Raw genomic sequence first — 21,910 nt, 5'->3', positions numbered from 1 at the left:
TTTGGTTTCAGAACTGGACAGCTCCTCCAAAGAGCGTCTGAAAGAGTGAAACTAAAGGACGGTGTTAAGAAGTCATCTGGGAAACACCCGTATCTTAGGGTTCTCTCTTAGTTCAAACCTTCTTTGAACCTCTCTTAAATCCTTAAGAGAGGTTGGGATCTGGGAAACCCGGCCAATGGCTTTACATCTCAAGTGTACCTATCAAATCCTTTAAACCAGGGGTCTTCAATCCCGGTCCTCCGGACCCCCTGTCCTGCATGTTTTAGATGTTTCCCTGCTTCAGCACACCCTGATACAAATGACCGTCTCATTAACAGACTTGTCTGATGACAGGCTGATGATGACTATTAATTAGAGTTAGGTGTGATGATGCAAGGCAACATCTAAGTCCAGTCTGTCCTCAAATATCCCACTTTTAGTCTTTATGAGACCTACATGAGCATGCTGGGTGTTGTGTGTGGCTGTTGATAGCATGTGGAAACTAAGATGATCCGCATTTCACCTTCTTTAGAGTCAAAAGTACATCAAAAGTGTTCTCATCACACAGAAACTCATCCATCCATCCATCCATCCATCCATTTTCTACACCCGTTTTATCCTTTGCAGGGTCACGGACACAGACAACCATACTCACATTCACACCTACGGGAAATTTATAATCATCAATTAACCTAGTGTGCATGTGGGAAGAAGCCAGACCACCCGGAGTCGAACCGGGAACCTTCTCGCTGTGAGGCAACAGTGCTAACCACCAAGCCACCGTTCCTGCCCAACTCATACAATGATTCCTATTACATTTAGACTCTACATATTATGCATAAAAAGCAGTTAATTTTTACTATCCCATCTCCCCATAAAACATCACAATACGTGGGGGTTCAGTGTGTCACCCTTGGACACTTCACCATAATGCAAGGGATCAAAGAGCCGAGCTCACAGTTGTAAGATAAGTAAAATGTAAGCAATGAGGCAAGATGGTCAGGATAAGCAGCTAAGCCATGTAGCCACATAGCTTGTCCATTAGAAAATTGTAATACAGTGGGGTTTAAGAGTTCATGGGACTTCTTCACAAAGCAATTTAACACCAGGTTAAACTCTTATCCTCAGATAAGCTAACAACAGTGAAACTGGCCCTGTTAGCTTTAGACAGTGATCAACACAGTGGGTTAAATCCCTAACACCAAGCAAATGCAGCTGATTAATCACACTGCTGCAAAAACAGAAACAATCATTACTTCCAGGACTCGATGATCCAACTCTGAATGCACACAGCTAAAAGAAATAACACAGCCATCACTGAGATGCACATTGACACTGGAACACACAAGCCTGTTATTTGAAAGAATGTCAGACCTGGAAGCAAACCAGGGTGGCTTCATGGTGTGAACTGCAATTTCTGTTGGTATTTAGAGTCACCATCCCAGGACTTTGCTTTGAGACTTCGTGCTATTAGGTTTTCACTTTTAAAATGGCTGTTCTCCAACGTTGTTTAGGGGACACTTATTCCATTGCATTTTACGGTATAGTGCGCCAAAAGAATCTAGAGTCAACAGAACATGTCAGTAGGAGAGCACTCGATATTATTAGCCTTCTATTCACATAACACAACTGACTGGCTTTTAGAGCACATTAGCCTGAGGCTTACATCTGCTTTCATCCATAAAAGATATAATGAAAATGCAGCAAGTGTGTAGATGATGGATTCCTGTCGTGATAATCCTTCAGCAGAAAACCAAATCCAAAAGCCAAATCTGTTATAGTACAGTGCAGAGGAAGTTGACGTGAGATAAAGTGGGCAACATTTTGTCCAGAGTTATTGAGGTGTGACTAAATGTCCTACAGTTAACCTCACTGAAATAAGGGACAAACAGAACCAGACACCTACAGTACTGAGAAGAGGCTGAGGTGGCTGATGGGAAAGTGTTGTCAGGGAGGCTGGAAAATTGAAGAAAAATAATTAAGTGTGTGCAGAGATGGATCTTTTTCTCTCCATTGCCAGTTCAAGCTTGAATGTCATGCCAAAATGAACATATCTGCTACTCTGAAGCTGTGGAGTCGAAGACGCCTGTGTTGACACATGAGACCTCATCAGCAAGGGAGGCATTAGCATTCAAACTCTCACCTTCATGCCACATGAGAGCCATTGAGGGTACGGCTAATACGTGAGAGTCCTTGGAGTCATGAGATTAAGGTTTGAATTAGGGGGAAACCATAAAGACATTCTAGATGAATTTTTAATGTTATAGGTAACTGACATGAGGGATAGCTCAATCAACAGTCTTTGCAGGAAGCAATTCAAACTAAATGTCGAAACAATTTCTTCATGCAAGTTCATGCAAACATGCAAACTCGAGCTCACTTTATACGAGCACTTGATTTTCCAAGTGATAGAAGACAAAAGTGAGAAAAGTGAATTTCAGTTCAGTTCAATTTAATTCAACCTTCAAACCTTTTTTATCAGTTTTTTTAAGTCACTGGCTCTCATGCTGCTACCCCAGCAAATGACTGCATATGGGATAGGACTCTCCGCAACACACTTACTGAAGATATACAACATCTTGCTCCAACATTAAGGGACCTAAGCTTCTTCAAGAAGTAAACGCTGCTCTGTTGCTTTCTGCAAACAGTATCAGTCTGTTGTCCAGGTGAACACCAATGTATTTATAAATATAATATGTGGTTTGAATGGACTGATTCAACAGCATATTTATATGGGGCACCATTTTATTTCATTCTTTGAATTCAAATGTTATCACACACTCCAAGTACTTGGATTTTATTCGATTTTTCTTCTTTCTTTTTAACAAGAATAGCAGTGATTACTACTGGGAAATCACTGCTAATAACAATGTGCTAGCGAGGAATTCATGATGAACTCTATAAATAGCTGATGCTGAAACAGGTGAGTTGGTAGGAGTTTCGAGCCCATTCACATAAATAGCTGGAAATTGGGCTTTTGCCCATGGGCTCATCTCCACGGTGACTTGGATTTATAAAACATAACCCTGCATGAGCACAGCTGTATATCTCTGATGGAATGTGTTTATTTAGGGTTTCAAGATTGAAATGCCTCCAACCTTGATAAATGAGACAAGTGTATATAGCCTTCAGCATGACCGTTTCACTGTCTTTACCGCAGCTCAAATAGATGTCCTGCACCTCTTCAGAGCCGTGACTGCTCCTGCTATATTGATCATTCTCAGGGTCACTGGTGTGAAAACACATCTTCAGTCATGGAAAAGTAATCTATTTCCAAATGTATTCTCCGTTTTGGAGTGAAAGATGAAAAATTGGGTCAAGGTGGTTTTCATATTTATTGTTGATATTTTTGCTTACTTTTAAAAAGAAAGATGACCCCCCAACATATCAGTTTTATTCTTCTTTTCCACTAAAGGAAAAAGAGACAAGTGGGAAATTACTCTGTGAAAAAGTTCAATAAATATATATATATATATATATATATATACATAAAAATAAACTTCAAATCCAGTATTTTCTTATTTGCAACTCATCAGGTGCCCTTGTCCAGGACCCTTTTTCAAACACACCTCAGTGGCAATTACTCCTGGAAACTTTGGAGCCAGGAAAATGACATCACTGCTGCACGATTTGTCACAGAGGCAACCAGGAAATGAAGGGGGAAGCTTGTTTTTGGACGGAAATGGTGCTTTATAACATGCAGGTACCTTTGTGGAAGCGTGTACTAATATACCAGTAATTACAGGTTTGACAGCTAACCAGGTAGCTGTAGTGTGAAAAGCTAACAACATAAATACAGAAAATTAAACATGCTGATTATGGTACTCTACGAGTGTGTTCAGGTTACAGGTGACCAACTTAATGTAAAGTCTGAACACGATCCAGGACAGAGCTCACATCCGATCACTCAGGGTACATTTGAAGGAGGTCCGGGATGACATTCTCTTCAAAGTCTAAACACAATAGCATCCTTGGACAGATTCAGGTACCACCTGGTAAACCAACGTCGTCAGCTTAGATGATGGCTCATTTGATTTTGCATGTGAATGACGGCAAGATTGTATTGTATACACCTTGATCTGGACTGAATCTATATGCTTCGTTGCGCACACGCCACTGACCTGACCCAGCAGCTCCGGCAGCCCCAGCACTTGTCCCGTGAACACTCCTAAACAGATCAAGATGGAGTTGAACTGGCCAATAGAACCTCTGATATGCCTCGGTGAAATCTCTCCCAGGTACATGGGGAGGGCGCTAAGAGCAATACCTGCCAACAGAAGAAAAAAGAGAGAAGTAAGATAAAAGAAGAGATCAACAGATTTTTGTTTAAAAAGCCAATGAGAGTAGGCTATAGGAGGAGGGACACAGCTGCAATATCAAAGAAAAACCATTTAGATGTCTTAACAGCTTTCATTTTGGGCAGTCTGTAAAACAATGTCTTAAACAACTTTGAAACGTATCTTGTTTTTTGGCAGATAAACCAAAGGCCTTTACTGCTCTGTCAGAATTACACGTCTCTTCATTGTTGTCTTCATCCACCACCTTTCATACGTAGGTGGGCGGATGTTAGCAGTACTGATGTGCACTAATCATCATCTCATTCATATTTAACTGTTGCCAGTTTCCACATATTTTCTAACTGGGACCGAGTTATGCTTTGTGACCTCTTTTACATATTTTTAAAGCTGATTATTTGCTTAAAGAAATGACCTCTGTTTCTACATAACTTAAGCCAGAAGACAGTGATCCCATTTCAAGAGACAGCTAATTTCTTGAAGTGTTTCCCTGACACTGTGTTCAGCAACTCAACTCAGCTCTAAGTGTCAGTATTTATTTGGAGGGAGATATATAAAGATATATTGACCTTAACTGATGTGATAAATCAAAATGTTGGTTATATTGTTATAATTGTACATTTAAACTTACATTACATTATATTTTTCAGGGCTCTCTGTCATATCAAATTAGTTTGTGCTGCGCTGCCTGACTTGTGGTGAATTTTAAAACATGCTCTAAATAATATTCTTACCTGAATTCACCCCCATAATGGTCCGGCCGATGATAAGCATCTCAAAAGATTTTGACATCTCACCCAAGGACAGCAGCAGAGCAGCTACTACAGCAAAGCCATTATTAAACAGCAAGGTACCCTTTCTGAAAGTCAATTACATGATTACAAATTACTATCCACGATCACTCAGTGAAAAACATTCTAAAGATTTTTTTTTCCAGACGACTATGTCAAAATCTAGTGCTTTAATTGTGGCAAATGTAAATCACAGGAAGTTCATCTGACATCCGTCGAAACATTTCAGCATGGTGTAAATGCAGCAAGAACTGACAGAGCTGAGAATGTTAGAGAGAGCTTTTTTAAAAAGGAAAATGGGCGTAATTGTAGCTTTTTGCAATTTGGGGAGCACAAAGAACATGGTGCATGTAAAAGAAATCTTTGAGGATATTAAAGCTGAGAAATGTATTCCCTACATGAAGTTGTGCATTCAAATAGATTGTCATAGTTTGAAAACTGAAATACATCACAATATTAGGAATATTAAGACACGTTTGAATCTGTTGATTTGCATCAAAAGCATTTGATAATCAGGTTTATGAGCAGAAGCATTACCAAAACAACAGTGTGGTATAATGTCACCCCCTGTAACCCCTGTTTTGTTAAATCCCTTACCCTGCCTTTGCATAATATCTCTTGACCGCTTAAACTTCAAAATCCCTACTTAGAAAGCTCAAAGCAGCTCCAGCATATCAAAGGTTGTTTTTCTATTGTGTCGTCTCATTCCCAAAGTTTTTAAACTACCCTTTAGGTTGAACATATGTTTTGTATGAATTATAAGTAGGGGTGTAACAATATATCGTGCCACGAAATTTTGCCATACAAAAACGTCACGATACGTGTCGTGGAGGTGACAAAGTGTATCGCGATATTGGGTTATTAATATTAATCTATTGTGTTGACTAGAAACACGCATCCGACAAAAATCTTACTCCGCTCAGAAGAAACTAGTACCTTTTTGCGGTCCTGTTTTGAGCTCTGAACCTTTACTTATTTAAGTCTGGTGTAGAGTTAAGCCTTACTTTATTAAATTAAACCTTTTTGGGGTCGTGAGTAGGACAAACACGGGACAACTTCTGCGTGAGTTTGCGTGTACTTGTCCGCTCAACAGCGTAGGATTTCAGAACATCAACACAACACCTAGTGCTGTATCACTTCACCCAATCTAAAACATACTAACAACTGATATACTGACTAGTGTAGTTATAGTCCCTGATTTACAGAATATAAAGAATATATTTATAAAATAATGAACCCTGAATTACCAAAATAACCTTCTTAACAAAAATAAATCTCCTCTTACACTTAAAAGGTGAGCATGAATCAATCTTTTTTATGATGTAAAATTGTATGTATTTATTTACTTGTATTTATTTATTCAATTTTAGTTGTTAAATTTCTGGAAAAGAAAAAAGTCAAATCATACATGAGAGAAACTATTCAGTTTGTGGCAAAATATTTGTACTTGTATGAAACTGAAGATGCAAAATGCAAACCTGACATTTACTTTTATTTCAGTTTGTGGAAAATGGTTGGCCTGGCTTTCTCTTTAAAACTTAAACAGTTATAAAGCATTACAAACTGTAACAATAGGGCAAACGCACATCATTGCTTTGTATTATGTGTCTTTCAAATAAAAGACAATTTTTTCCAGTTATATATTCCTCTATCAAGGTTGTTAAAAAATACTGCTATAATATCGTATAATAGTTATCGTGACCTCAATATCGTGTATCGTACCGTATCGTGAGATTAGTGTATCGTTACACCCCTACTTATAAGAGAGCAAAATCCGCTCTTTTCTTCCGTGTAATGATGAGAAAGACATGGTCACATTGACGTGAAGTCAAGAAAAAAAAGATGGCAGCTTGTGTTACCGAAAAAACTATTAAATGAGACAATAATTACCATTCTCATGTATGTATATTAATACTGTATGAGCTACAGTGAGTGGATCAGCTCAGCATAAAAAACCAGCAACAGGACTAAACAGTAAACGGTGAGAGGCTTCACCTTGTTTGTCTAAAGGCAGAGTAAACTTAAAGAAAAGGGGTTTCAGATCTTTTTGGGGTTTTTTTTTTAAATGAAGTTAACCCATTTTTGGAAAATAAGTTACTTGTCACTAACTCTGATCCCAAGCCTGTAAGATTCTTGGTCTCCTTATTATCGAGGAGCACATTAAAGTTAACTGGCCCATGGCATGGCAGTGTGATCGGTCCAAACAGGTGAACACGTCACTTACAAGCCCTGGTCAAACCAGTGGTGCCAAACAACTGCACACATCCAAACTCACTCCCACACACAATTTAGTATCATCACTCAATCTCACATGCATGGTTTTGGAATATGGGAACAGATGGGAATGCTGGCCCTCATCCAGGTATGGGGAGAATATACAAATTCAATACAGGAAGACCCTCAAACCGAGGACGTTCTTGCTGTTTGCATAATCACTTTGTTTATAAAGATGGGTGTCTTAATATAACTTAACTAATCCGGAATAATATGATTTTAGTTCTGCAGATGCTGTGTAGCTGTATGAAGTCTTTGGTCTCAGAATGGTTATCACTTCCTGCATAGGCTGATTTAGAACACATTTTACACCATTAAATGGTGGTAAAAGAGTTTCGCTGGCATTCCCAAACTCTTATATTTGACCAAATTCAAGAAGATTTGTATTTCTGGTTTGATAAATATAGATGCACACATTTGATTGCACAAAAGCATTTTTTGCCAAAATAATGACCCCACTAGCAGACTTACACATAACATTTGTCTAAGCAGTCTGAGCGGAGACACAGCAGGTGAAAAGCTAAAGCTAAGAGGGGCTTTTGTTGCAGGATTGTCTGATGCCAAGGCTCAAAAGAAAACATGTTTCCGTCACACATCATTTCAAGGTTGGCCAAAGCTACATTACAGGCCAGGAAGAATACACACATTTAGCATTAATATCGTCACATCACGTCTTCACTGTGAAAACGTTTCTGGGACGAAACATATATCACCTCTAAAAAGAAAGATAAAAAAAAAACAAGATACTGCTTCACGAGCAAACTTTTAATGACCACTTACTAACTCTCAGAAGTAGTTTTCTTTTTAGATTGCTCTAAGTGTCCTCATCTGCTGATATATATTCTACTCTTCTCTCTGACATCTGAATGTCAACCTCTGAGTAACTACCAGCTGGCTCACAGATGTCTAGCAGACAATATGCAGCAGGAATGAATAATATCTTTGAGTCTAATCAACACATTTGAAAATCATCACCTGAGGAATCCAAGGTGAATGATTAGGGCATCTTAACTGTCTGAAATGATGATGAAATGTCTTAACAGAGTCTCCAGAACTCTGTCTCTGCTCTGACAATGACATCCTCATTAGTGGTCGATAATACATTAGATTTCTTTTGACTGTATATACTTTTGAAGCACTGATGTCAGCAATTGGTCTGCCCCTGGAGGGCAAGGGGACAAACACACTGTAATTCTTTGCAAACGTGGTGAAAAACTCAGCTTTAGAGGGGAAACATTTGAGAAACATGCTGGGCCGTGAGATTGGATCTTACAGTGCAGCAAAAACTGTCAAACCCCTAGCAATGGATCAGAAGCAAATCATTTTTCCACTTAACTCCTCTTGCACACTTATGTCATGGAGTCTGCACAAGTTATTGAAAATTATAATCAGTTATATATAAAAAAATAAATAAAAAAAATAAAAAACAGCTCCAGAAGAAAACATATTGCCATAAGATAACACTGCATGCGGGCTGAGGGAGTGAGAAAACCAGCGTGTCTGCAACGACTTCTCGACTGCCACCTCTTAATAGGAACAGCTGTGTTCCTGACTGGGCCTTGGGGGTAGTGAAGGGAAGATAGTATCAAAACCAATGCTGCTTGTGTCTTTCAGGATCCACTTTGGTACTTTGTGAGCTTTGTGAGTTCATTATCATGAGGGAAATAATAATTACATAATTGTCTAGATTTTTCAGTCGGCCATTCCTACTTCCGGCAGAAACTGCCTGGAGGAGCACCTGTCACCCTCATCTCTGACAACAGCTCCACTTTTGGACTTTGCTTTATGGCAGTATGTCACACATCAACGACAATTAAACTAGCTCACAGAGTCTAAGTGGATGGCGTGGCCAAGGTAATTAACAGACCCAATGAAGTAATGACAGAAGATTAAAAAGAGAGAGTGGTCAGGGGATGGGGGGGGGCTCAAAGCTAAAGTTTCTTGATGCAGCATTAAGCATATCTGCCAATGCCTGCTGTATTTTCCCTGGATGTTTTACAAAGTTTTGCATCATTTGCACCTTAAATATGTAAGTTGTACAACTACACAATGCTGGAAGGTGACTGAAATATTTGCTATCAGCAGTGTGCATTTGTGATTTAACATACTAGTTTGGTTTTATCCATGAATATATATCACATAATGTTTTTTTTCTTATGGGACAATCTCAGACATTTAAGAATTCAGCAGAGACCACAGAGAAAAAAACATAAGTGGGTCTCAACATTTACATAAGAAAAAAGTCTGAGAAGTCAGTCAAATACCACAGGAACTAAGACAAAGGGAAGGTTGAAGAGGGTTTTCACACATTAAGACCTCATGCCACCCACCATGCAGTTTAACAGTACTATGTAATAACTAGATTTTCCCATTTATATAATCACTTAGCAGGTTAGTTCCTTGCACGGTTGCACCTAGACTTTTTTCAATCTGATCATCTATCGTGACTGTGCAAGAACTTCCTGTAACACAACTGTAAAATTCTTAGTCTTGTTTTTAGTCCTCTTTGTAAAGCGCTCTGAGATCTGTTGCTTCAGGTGAAAAGCGCTATATAAATTGAAATTATTATTATTAATACACCCAATAGACATATAAATAGCTTCAAGATGTTTAAAAACTGGGTTGAAGTTGTTGTGTTAACAGCAGTGCACTCTGGAATCCCAGGGCACAACAAGTGTAAAGCAGGCATATTATTTTAAGCACACTTACCTTCCAAGCATTTTGATGAGTACAGAGACAAACAGGGTTCCAAACAGGCCTCCAATGGCAAATATGGACACTGTAATGGACCAGAGAAGAGTAGCCGTCTCTGCTGGAATTGGTTCCGAATATCTCTCAATCCAGGTCTTGTTGTAAAAAGCTTTAATGTACTGTAACACAAGAGAGACATGCAGAGGCAGCTTTCATTCAAATGTGTCACATTAATAAACGCAATGAATTACAGCAATTAACTGAAAATACAAGACAAAGAAAACAAAATATTCAGTCTGAAAATATGAGATCAGGACTCCTCACTGACCTGTTAGGATACAGTCATGTGCAAAAGGTTGCACCCCTATTCTTAATACATTGGGATTAAACCGAGAGGTCCTAAACTTCCCATATTTAGAATAACCATCATAACCTTTTGCCTTTTTGTCTTTTTGTTTAATAAAGTACATACTGTATATTGTTGTTTGTCTGAAATGGTAGTATGTGTATATTTATATGTCCCTTTGACCTTTAACCAAAAGGACTGATGCTGTCCTACACCATCAATGACTCCAGCTTTTGGACTTGTCACTGAGAACAGTCTGTATGGACCTTTTCATCTCCTGTCCAGAGCACCCAGATCTTGAATACTAATCACAGTGGAAACATGAATTGTTCCAACTTATGATGATCAATCCCAGATGGCTCTGAGTCCAGACCCATTGATGTCACCTATAGACAAAGTTTAAAAAAAAAAATGTATTTTTATATGTGGGATTTTTTTTAATATACTTTTGTATTTTAGTGCCTGAAAAAATGTGTGACACATTTGAAAGAAATACATTGGCCACGTGGATATCGACTATCAATAAATCATATTTATTGATGCAGTGTTGTCACTGGTGTCTCGCTCAGGCTTGCGCCTTTGCCCGTTTACCCACTGAAATTCCGTACATCATTTTAATATTATACAGTGTAGGAGATAAAAATGCAAATGTTGTACAGTCTCTTTTTACAAAGTGGGTTTCCTGTCCCCATCTTCACTGTTCAAAGACTTGGCCTTTGATGGAGACTTTGGTATTAAACATTTGTACCATATCACTACAATTACCTGTTGATGAGACCGGTTTGAAATAATATTATTTTTTCCTTTTGCCTCCTTACTGGCACTAATTGCAACTATGACTACGTTTACATGCAGTCAAAATTCGGGTTATTGCTAATATTCCGGTTTCTGAAACATTTGGAATATTCCGTTTACATGCGTGAGCAAACAGGGTTATCCCTGTTTACATGGTAATTAATCATTCGGGATATCTGGATCAAACCAGCGACGCGCGGAGAACGTGATGACGCAATTACCGTCATTTCCGCTTCTTCTTCCTGTATCCAAATTCAAAACAAATGCTGCTTCACGCAACTTTTCTCCCAACTTTATGTAAATCTCGCTATCCCGGGACTTTCTACCGTCCACAAATGCCAAAATGTTCAAAAAGGGCTGGATGGATGAACGGGTGATGATGAGTGGCTGAGGCAGGTGTATGTTTGCGGCGACCCGGTGGTTTTTCCACACATCACCATCGCTGCTGATCTGTGACTCTATGCGCCCATCTCACACAGACAGTATAAAAAAAGAAGTGAAAAATATGAACGCTATGCTTGCTGTTATTCCGGGAGGTCTGACAAAGGAACTCCAACCGCTGGACGTCGGTGTGAACCGGCCGTTCAAAGTGAAGCCTTTATGGTTCCGCGATGAATCGACGCAGAACCTACGCCGGACCCTACGCCGGAGGTTACGTAAACTACGGCGTAGGCTCTGCGTCGGTTTAACGCGGAACCATAAATCAGCCTTAAGGCTGCAGCGGCGTGGATGACAGTTTCTCCAGGAGTGGAAAGCAGCGCAGGGGCAAGTTATGCCACAGTTTGCAGATAGATTGTTGATCCGTGGGCTAAGGTGTCTGCTGGGACTATTTTGCGAGCTTTTGCAAAAGCCAGCATTCCGAGGCGCCGCACGGCACGGAAAGAGACTCTGACAGCAAGGAATCCGGACTGGTACAGCTGATTTAGCGGAGCTCTTTAATGCCGAAACAGAGGATGAGACTTCGATGGGGTTGATTAATGTAAAAACTGAAATAAAGTAAATCAAACTAAGTTTTGCTCCGGCTCTATTTTTAAAAACGCACACTTGCGTGCTTGTGTGTGTGTTCCGCGGAGCGTGTGTGTAAGACTGACGGGAGCGTGGCTGCCATATCGCGCCAAACGGCCCCTCCGACCACCACAAACATTCATACACACTCATACACATTCACACGATGTTATAATCTCCTACATCATCCAATATTGTCCTGTAAAAGTGTTCGTTTTTCTAATCTGCTACCGCTGCTGCTGCTACTACTTCTGCTACTTAATATAAGTAGCTTTTCCAACTGTTGCTCTGCTTACTGCCCCCTATCGGTCACCATCGGTATGACAGGCTCTACTCGGGTGGTACGCGACGTACGCAGTGGAGCATGAACAGACACAAAGCAGGCTACGCAGGCTACGCAGGTTACGTGCGTAGAGTATATCTCCGGCTTTAAGCCGCGTTTATACTTGCAGTTCAGAACGCGTACGCGAGACGCAGGATACGCGTGACGTCACGTCTCGCGTATCCTGCGTATCCTGCGTACATTTGACGCGTCGACGTGCACGTTCTCAAAAAGACACTGAACGCGTACGCGACCTGCAGTTCTCGCTCTGGCCGCTAGTATCGCTGTTCCCGGTCTGATCCCAGCTGGCACGACTATGCTGCTCTCCCCTGGAGAAAGTTCCCCGTGCATATATTTATGCAATATTTAACTTCCCCCCAGGGTTTCCGTTGTCCGGTAAAATATGCCGAAGTCCGGTATTTTATAATCTCTCCGGTCAAAATACTCACTGGTGCTGCGGGACTAGAGTCCCCGGGAGTACCGCGGATGGCGAGCCCCGGCCGCCGAGCCCCGGACAACCCCCGGCGGCCGAGCCCCGGTGGCCGAGCCCCGGCCGCCGAGCCCCGGTGGCCGAGCCCCGGCGGAGGTACGCGCCGAGCCTCGGTGCCTGAGCCCCGGCGGAGGTACGCGCCGAGCCTCGGTGCCTCCCGGAGCCGGGAGGAAGCGGAGCCGGGAGCCGGGAGTCAATTGACGGGACTTATTTTATTTTAAATACTCTGTTTTTCAATAAAAATACTATTGAATGACTTGCAAATGAATGACTTGGAATCATATTAGGAACAATACATTTTTTTACCATGTTAATCTTTCTTATATTGACATCTACTTCTCCATATGAACCTAAAATTAACTGGATTTATTGTTTCGTCATTCTTGTTGAGATGGGTGAGGAGAATGCTGGATAAATTAGTCTGGAAAGACTATCCACTTTTGATAATAAGCAATAATAATAAGATAAGTCCTTTATTACTCCCTCAACGGGGAAACTCACGTAGCAGAAGTACACACACACACACACAGGGAAGGGGGTAAAACAGTAATATAAATAAGTAATACACATTAAAAAAAGAGTAATAATAATAATAATAATAATGTTATGGTTTTCTTTAGCTTCCTTCTAGGCACCCAGAGCTTTACAGAGATCATTATTCATTCACACACATTCTCCCCGGTGGTAGCTCCGTCTGTAGCCGGAGCTGCCCTGCAGACTGACGGGAGCGTGGCTGCCATATCGCGCCAAACGGCCCCTCCGACCACCACAAACATTCATACACACTCATACACATTCACACGATGTTATAATCTCCTACATCATCCAATATTGTCCTGTAAAAGTGTTCGTTTTTCTAATCTGCTACCGCTGCTGCTGCTACTACTTCTGCTACTTAATATAAGTAGCTTTTCCAACTGTTGCTCTGCTTACTGCCCCCTATCGGTCACCATCGGTATGACAGGCTCTACTCGGGTGGTACGCGACGTACGCAGTGGAGCATGAACAGACACAAAGCAGGCTACGCAGGCTACGCAGGTTACGTGCGTAGAGTATATTTCCGGCTTTAGTGTGTAGACGGCGCGCCGTGTGTGTGTGTGTTTTAAATACAAATGACACACAAACCGGGGGGAAAGCCTTTCCACACCACACAGCACGCCGAATGGTTGCGAAAATACGGTATTTATATATGAAATGTCAGAATAGGTCATTTTTTGACGACACACCAGGGTGCCGCGACAGCCCGGTCGAGAAAGGCTGGTTTAGAAGTACGTCCTGGACTCAAAAGACCAGGATTCCTTGCGAACAGAGCATGCGCAGAAAACAAATTCCTGTTCCGTTTGGTCGGGATATTCCATTTGGCGTTTATATGACTGAATATTCGGGTTTTAAAAGCAGTAACCCAGGGGTAATATTCGGGTTTTTTTAAAAACCGGAATATGAGCAAATTCGGGTTATTTAAAGTGTTTACATGGTCGTGCAAATTCGGGTTATTGCCAATATTCGGGTTTTAAAAGGGTTATTGACTGCATGTAAACGTAGTCTATGTCAACTTTTATTGGAATGTATTGCAAGCCTGAAGTGCAAAATGCATGTAAGCTGTATTAATTAAATGCAATAAAAAGAACATATATATTAGTGCTGTCAATCAATTCAAACATTTTCGATATTTATTAATTAAGCTCTGTGATTAATTAATTTAATGAATCTTTTTTAATCGCAGTTAAAAATTGCAGAAAAGGCCCTCAACTTGGTGTTTTCCTTTAAATTCATTACATTACTGACTGCGTTTCCAATAACCTGAATTTGCACGGCCATGTAAACACCAATAACCCCTTTGAATAACCCAAATTTGCTCATATTCTGGTTTTTAAAAACCCGAATATGACCCCTGAGATACCCCTTTTAAAACCCGAATATTCGGTCGTGTAAACGCCAAACGGAATATCCCGATCAAACAGAACAGGAATTTGTTTTCTGCGCATGCTCTGTTCGCAAGGAATCCTGGTCTATTGAGACCAGGAAGTTCTTATAAACACGGAGAAACCAAGACCAGGAGGAGACTAATCACTTCATAAATGTAATGAAGGATATGAACATTTTGGCATTTGTACACGGTAGAAAGTACTGGGATAGCCAGATTTACAAGAAGGTGAGAGAAAAGTTGCGCAAGGCAGCATTTGTTTTGAATTTGGATACAGGAAGAAGAAGCGGAAATGATGGGAAATGCGTCATGATGTTCTCCGCGCTTCGCTTTTTTGATCCAGATATCCCAAATGATTAATTACCATGTAAACGGAATATTCTGAATGTTTCAGTAACCGGAATATTAGCAATGACCCGAATTTTGACTGCATGTAAACGTAGTCACTGTGGCACAGATCAAAAGATTGATATAGAACAACAAAAAAATGGGTTTATAGAGTCATTTATTTTATTTAAAAAATAAATATTATATTTATATATTTAACAGACTTGAGCAGATGCAGTTCTAGCCATTTACATCCACTTGGCAAGAACATTCGCCATCCGAGGTCGGAGCGTCTGAGCGCTGACGTGGCAGAGAGACTGAATCCTGAGGCGTAGTAAAAGCACAATTAAAGTTAATAACTTTGAGATAAGGAAGTGAACTACTGTCCCTAAAATAATGGCTGAAGGAGGGAGGTGGGATTCCCAAAAGGGGAAAGGTAATAGGAAAAGAGCAAAGGATAGGGAGAAAAGGGATGACGAGGAAGAGGAGTCGGGGAGTGCAAAGACAGTCAGAATGGACAATAGTCAGTCAGATGAATTCAAAGTTATATTAAAATTGAAAGAGGAGCAGTCAGGATTTAGGTCTTTCAATCCAATTAGGCTGGCAGAGGCTTTGAAGGGAGAGTTGGGAGAAATTCTTAATGCAAGAATTTTGGCTGATGGAAAACTACTTGTTTTCTGTAAAACTGCAGCTCAGATGGCTAAAGCTCTATCCTTACAGCAGATAGGGAAAAAGCGAGTTGAAGGATTTGCTTTAGGTGGCAGCAATAATGGCATGAAAGGTGTCATCTATGGGGTTTCGACTGAAATCACCATGGAAGAGTTAGCCAGGGGGATCAAAGAGGTTGGCATTGATGATGCAGTCAGAATAAGAGTGTTCCGGGATGGAGAGAGGCATGATTCAACAACTGTGGTGTTAACATTTAAGGAAGAAGCATTGCCAGAGAGAGTGTTTGTGGGATGCCTGTCCTTTAAAGTGCACCCGTATAGGAAGCCACCCTTGAGGTGTTATAAATGCCAACGTTATGGCCACATTGCAGCGGCATGCCGTGGAGCCAGGAGATGTGGCAAGTGTGGTGGTGAACATGAGATTTTTGCATGTGAGGAAAGGGAGGTTAAGTGTGGCAGTTGTGGAGGAGGACACATTGCAGGGAGCCGAGAGTGTGAACAGTATATGAAGGCCAAGAGGGTGCAGCAGTATAGGGAAGTGAATAAGGGGGTATCATATGCTGAGGCTCTGAGGAAGGTTGGTAAGGATGGTGAGACAGGAGAAGAAAGAAGGGAGAGGGAGGTCCTCCCGATGATTGCATATGCAACAGAGGAGTCTGTGGTGGTGAGTAAAGGGAACTTCTTGGCCTTCATGGTTGAGGTATTGTGTGAGATTAAGCAGACCAAGAACAGCTCTGATGTTGTGAGAAGTGTCGTGCAAGCTGCTGAGAGGGTCCTGGGGATAGGGGGAGTAGAACCAGCTGCTCTCCATGCTCAAGTGTTTTCGAGAGAGAAAGGGGGTAATGGCAGAGGTGAAAGGGATCGAGAAAATGTGGATGATAGTTGAATTAATTATGTTTTTTATTCTCCAGTGGAACGCAAGGAGTCTAATAGCTAATGGACAAGAGCTAAAAAGGTTTGTGGCAGAATTTAAAGAGAGACCAGCATTAATATGTGTGCAGGAGACGTGGCTGAAGCCAGTGTTGAGTTTCGTGATTCCTGGATATGTCTGTCTGCGGAAGGATAGAAATACGGCTGGGGGTGGGTGTGCAGTGTTTATTAAAGAAGGAATCCAGCATAGAGGAATAAATGTGAACACAGATCTTGAGTGTGTAGTGGTTGAGATATGGAGTGCTTCAGGTAGGTTTACGCTAATCAATTTTTACAACCCATGTCATCAGTTGGATATAAGTAAACTGGATGGAGTGATGGATCAAGTACGCCCCCCAGTGGTGTGGACAGGGGATTTTAATGCACATAGCCCACTGTGGGGCAGTGAAAGTAGGGATAAAAATGGTGCAGTGCTTGAAGACTTTTTGGATAACCACTCACTTGTGATGCTGAATGATGGTAAAGCAACTAGGTTTCAGGTTGGAAGTGGGAGGCTGTCATGCTTGGACCTTACTTTTTCATCAGCTGAGCTAGCCAGGTGTGGGGAATGGGAACGGATGGAGTGTTATACTATGGGAAGTGACCATTTCCCCATACTAAGTCGGTTCGGTAGGGACCTACAGGTGGAGGAGAGAGGTGTAGTGAGAAGGCTTGACTACTGTAAAGCTGACTGGGATAAATTTAGGGAAGCGCTTTCTGTAGGTGTGGAAAGAGTGGCTAGTGAAGGCAGTATAGAGGAATGGAGTAGGTCCTTTTGTCATGTGGTGTCAGAATCAGTACAGAAGGCTGTTCCAGTGAAGAAGGGTAGGAAAGAGAGGAGGATAGTGCCGTGGTGGAATAAAGCTTGCAATGAGGCAGTGAGGGCCCGAAATATAGCATACAGGCGGCTGAGAAGAACTCCAGTTGAAAAGCATGTTATTGAGTATAAGAGGCTGCGAGCAAAGGCGAGGAAGGTTATTAAAGAAGCAAAAAGGGAAAGCTGGCGCAAATTCTGTGGTACAATAGGAACAGAAACAACTGTGGGGCAGGTTTGGGATATGATACGTAAAATGGCTGGTATTAATAGAGGTAGGTCTATGCCAGTTTTGGTAGAAGGAGGTGAGGAGAGAGTGAGCAGCAAGGAGAAGGCTGACTTGTTAGTTAGAACTTATCAGAGGGTGCACAGTGTGAGTAATGTGGGTAAAGAGGGTCAGCTGAGGAGGAAACAAATGCTTGAGCAGGTAGGATACAAACTGGGTGTTAATAGTGATAATAGCGATGTGGCTAATTTATTCTTTACTAAACAGGAGCTGAGGCGGGCAATAGGGCGAGGGCGCAATACCACCCCAGGGAGGGATGGATTGGGATATGAAGTGTTTAAGCAGATGGATGATGTGGCATTAGATGAACTGTTGGCCCTTATTAATACAGTATGGAAGGAAGGGATCCCAGCTGAGTGGAAACATGCAGTGATTGTACCAATTTTGAAACCCGGAAAGGAAGCCAGTAGCCCTGACTCGTATAGGCCTATTGCTCTCACAGCAGTCATCTGTAAAGTGATGGAAAGGATGGTTACTGATCGGTTGATACACTGTCTAGAACAGCGAGGCTATTTTGCCCCACACCAGAGCGGGTTTAGGCTAGGGCGGGGAACTATGGACGCAGTTCTTGGGCTAGACAAAGATATAAAGAAAGCGCTGGTGAATAAGGAGGTGGTGGTTGCTGTGTTTTTGGATATAGAGAGAGCATATGATATGCTGTGGAAGGAGGGTTTGGTAGTTAAATTGTATGATGCAGGGATACGAGGAAGGATGCTAAACTGGATCAGGGAATTTTTGGCAGGCCGTACAATACAGGTGAGGGTGGGAGGAAGCCTGTCGGATATTGTCACAGTGGATAATGGTACTCCGCAGGGGAGTGTGATTAGCCCTGTACTGTTTAATATAATGGTGAATGACATGTTTGATGACGTGGGAGAAGGCTTTGGTAGATCCCTATTTGCGGATGACGGAGCAGTGTGGAAGAGGGGGCGCAACATCGAGTACTTGATGAGAGAGATGCAGAGAGCTCTGGACAAGGTGCAGGGTTGGGCGGACAAGTGGGGCTTCAGGCTGTCAGTAGCTAAATCCAATTATGTGATATTTGGCAGGAAAAAGACTGTTGGCAGGCTGGGGCTTGGGCTTTATGGAGAACAACTGGTGAGGGTTAAGGTCTTTAAGTTTTTAGGGGTATGGATGGATGAGAGGCTGACATATAGAGTACATGTGGAAAAAATGGGTGTTAGGTGTGAGAAGGTCATTAATATTATGAGATGCCTAACTGGCTGTAATTGGGGAGCAGACAGGAGCCAAATCCTGATGATCTACAGGGCCATGGTGAGATCAATATTTGATTACGGATGTCTAGCATATGGGTCGGCGGCTAAGACAACACTGGCTAAACTGGATGTGGTGCAAGCTAGAGCCCTGAGAGTATGCACAGGTGCATTCCGGACGACGCCGACCTCTGCACTGCTGGTGGAGACAGGGGAGGCCCCTCTGAGACTGCGGCGAAACAAATTAGCACTTAACTATTGGGTTAAGTTGAAGGGGTTTTTATCAGCTCTCCCATCAAAGGATTTACTGGATGAGTGTTGGGAGTTTGAGGAGGGGCAGACAAGGCTCAATAGGGGCAGTTATATGGAGTCCGTTAGGGGCTATGTAAAGGAGCTGGGATTAGGGGGAGTGTGTATAGCACCCACGATATGCTGGCCGTCTGTCCCGCGGTGGTTGTGGGCCGAGGCAGATGTGGACATGACGGTGAGAGAAATTGTACGTGAGGGGAAGATTGGAAATGTGGTGGAAGGGGTGGAGAGACACCTTGAGTGTAGGTGGAGTGGATATATTAAAATCTACACAGATGGTTCAAGGGACCCACACACGAAAAAAGTGGGATTTGGAATGTTCGTCCCTCATGTCCACATCTGCCAAAGCAGGAGGCTACCAGATGGGATTTCTATTTTTACTGCAGAGCTGGTAGCATTATTGTGGGCACTGAGGTGGGTGGAGGAAGGGGGGTTGGAGCATGTAGTGCTGTGCACTGACTCTATGTCGGCCGTGATGGCGTTGGGGGGAGCAGAGGGGGGCAGAGCTAGAGCGGACATTGTTGGGGAAATCTTAATGACTGTAACAAAACTGGAGAGGAGGGGGGTTAGCATTGGGTTCGTGTGGGTACCTGCACATGTAGGGGTGGAAGGAAACGAGAGGGCAGATCAGGCAGCTAAGGAAAGTTTGGGCAAAGATGAGGTGGATGTGGGAATGCCACTTGGAAAGATGGAGTGTAGGAGCATTATTCATGAAAAACTCCAGAGTCAGTGGCAACAGGAGTGGGAGGGAGATAGTAGAGGGAGGAAACTATATAACATCCAACCATCAGTGCAGCCTAGTGCAAGAGTGACCATGCAAAGAATGGATGACATCAAGATGACACGGCTTAGACTGGGTCATTGTGCTCTGGCAAGTGGGCTAGTATTGGTGGGGAAGCATCCTGACGGCAAGTGTCAGAGTTGCGGAGCACTGGAATCTGTCATGCATGTAATGATGCACTGTCCAACTTATGCTGAGCAAAGAAGGGAACTATTTTTAGCATTATCAGGGATGGGTTTTAAGAGCTTTTCTCTCCCAAATATGCTGGGTAAAGGGCTGGAGCAGAGAGAGGCTGCTGAGGAGATAGTTCACTTCCTTAGATCTACAGGTCTATATTGTAGAATATAGACCAGTGTGGCTCAGAGTTGCAATGACGTAAAGAAACCAGTGCGAGGCAGCAATGCACTAAACCGTGCCTAGTCTGCCGAAAATTTAAAGAAGAAGAAGAAGACATTCGCCATCCTCTCGGTCGCAGACGTGCGCATGCGCGCGGTGCTCTCCTTGGGATTAGTCTGGGGAAGAGCGTTGCTGTGGCAACATCGTTGCTGCTAACGTTAGCTGTGGCTGCGCCCGCGACCGGGTGCTTTGCGTTTATGTGGCTAAACTTGAGCTGCTTCGGTGGTGAGCAAAGTACTTTCCAGAAAGAACATATATCACTGTACCTTTATCAATGGTGCCGTCGGGGCGTTCTAGAAATGTAAATTCCCCATTCACTGGACCGACAACTTTCACATGCTCCTCCATTTTTACTTCTTCTCCGCTACTCCCCTCACCTGTCCAGCTACAACAAGTCTACCAGCGGAGCTGACCACGCCCACACACAGGGACAGCCAATTAGTGTCCACTACCAGCGGAGCTAACCACGCCCACACACCGGGACAGCCAATCAGCGTCCACTTCGAGGTGTGACTGACCATTGTTTTCCACCCACAACTCAAGCACAACAAGCCCACCGCACAAACACAGATTTCATAATAAAGGCAACTCGCAAACAGAAATAAAGAAGTAAAGTTGGAGATTAAAAAATAGATTAACCAATTAAAAAACATGCACTAAATATGACTGTAATTAATTAATCACAATGAACGTGCTAATTTGACAACCCTAATATATATATATATATATATATATATATATATATATATATATATATATATATATATATATATATATATATTTTATATATATATATATATATATATATATATATATATATATATATATATATATATATATATATATATATATATATATATATAAGTAATATATAAGTAAATGTCTGCAAAGAAAAAGTAAGATTATGTTCTTCTTTCTGTCAAGATTTAAGTAATTTTAATCAAAGCAGCTGAAATAATGTGACTGTGGAGATCCAGAATGATTAATGGTTGTGTTTTACGCAACACCAAGAGATAGGGTTACATATGACACACTGATTCCTCCATGGCATCCTCCACCCTATTACCAACAATCCACATCCGCAAACGTACACTATAGGCGCAGTCAATAATATATGCACTTGAAACGCTTATCCCTGGGCAGCATCATATGTCTAAAGTAGCCTCCCGACCACTTTCACACAATGAAAAGAATAGCTATATGGAAAATTGGTTTGTGTTTGTGTGCAACGATGGTAAGCTTCAGGTCATTGATCAACCTTTCTCTTTCCCCACCCAGCTGCACAGAAGATTCA

At 41.9% G+C, this 21,910-nt stretch overlaps 1 protein-coding gene across 2 annotated transcripts in view; it reads right to left on the bottom strand.

Moving 5' to 3' along the window:
- The window catches only part of slc2a9l2 (solute carrier family 2 member 9, like 2), a 168,772-nt gene that overhangs the window by 127,077 nt on the left and 19,785 nt on the right, over positions 1 to 21,910 (bottom strand). For both annotated transcript variants that reach the window (XM_061727838.1, XM_061727839.1), the window contains exons 4-6: positions 10,049 to 10,209; positions 5,009 to 5,133; positions 4,101 to 4,246 (exon numbers count right to left, since the gene is read on the bottom strand). In XM_061727838.1, coding sequence (XP_061583822.1) covers positions 4,101 to 4,246; positions 5,009 to 5,133; positions 10,049 to 10,209 — 432 coding nt within the window. The remainder of the gene's footprint in view (positions 1 to 4,100; positions 4,247 to 5,008; positions 5,134 to 10,048; positions 10,210 to 21,910) is intronic.

The sequence above is a fragment of the Cololabis saira genome, chromosome 8 (genome assembly GCF_033807715.1).
Source record: "Cololabis saira isolate AMF1-May2022 chromosome 8, fColSai1.1, whole genome shotgun sequence".
Classification (NCBI taxonomy): Eukaryota; Metazoa; Chordata; class Actinopteri; order Beloniformes; family Belonidae; genus Cololabis; species Cololabis saira.
Note: the sequence above shows the minus strand (reverse complement) of the source record. Positions and strands in the feature narration are given on the sequence as shown.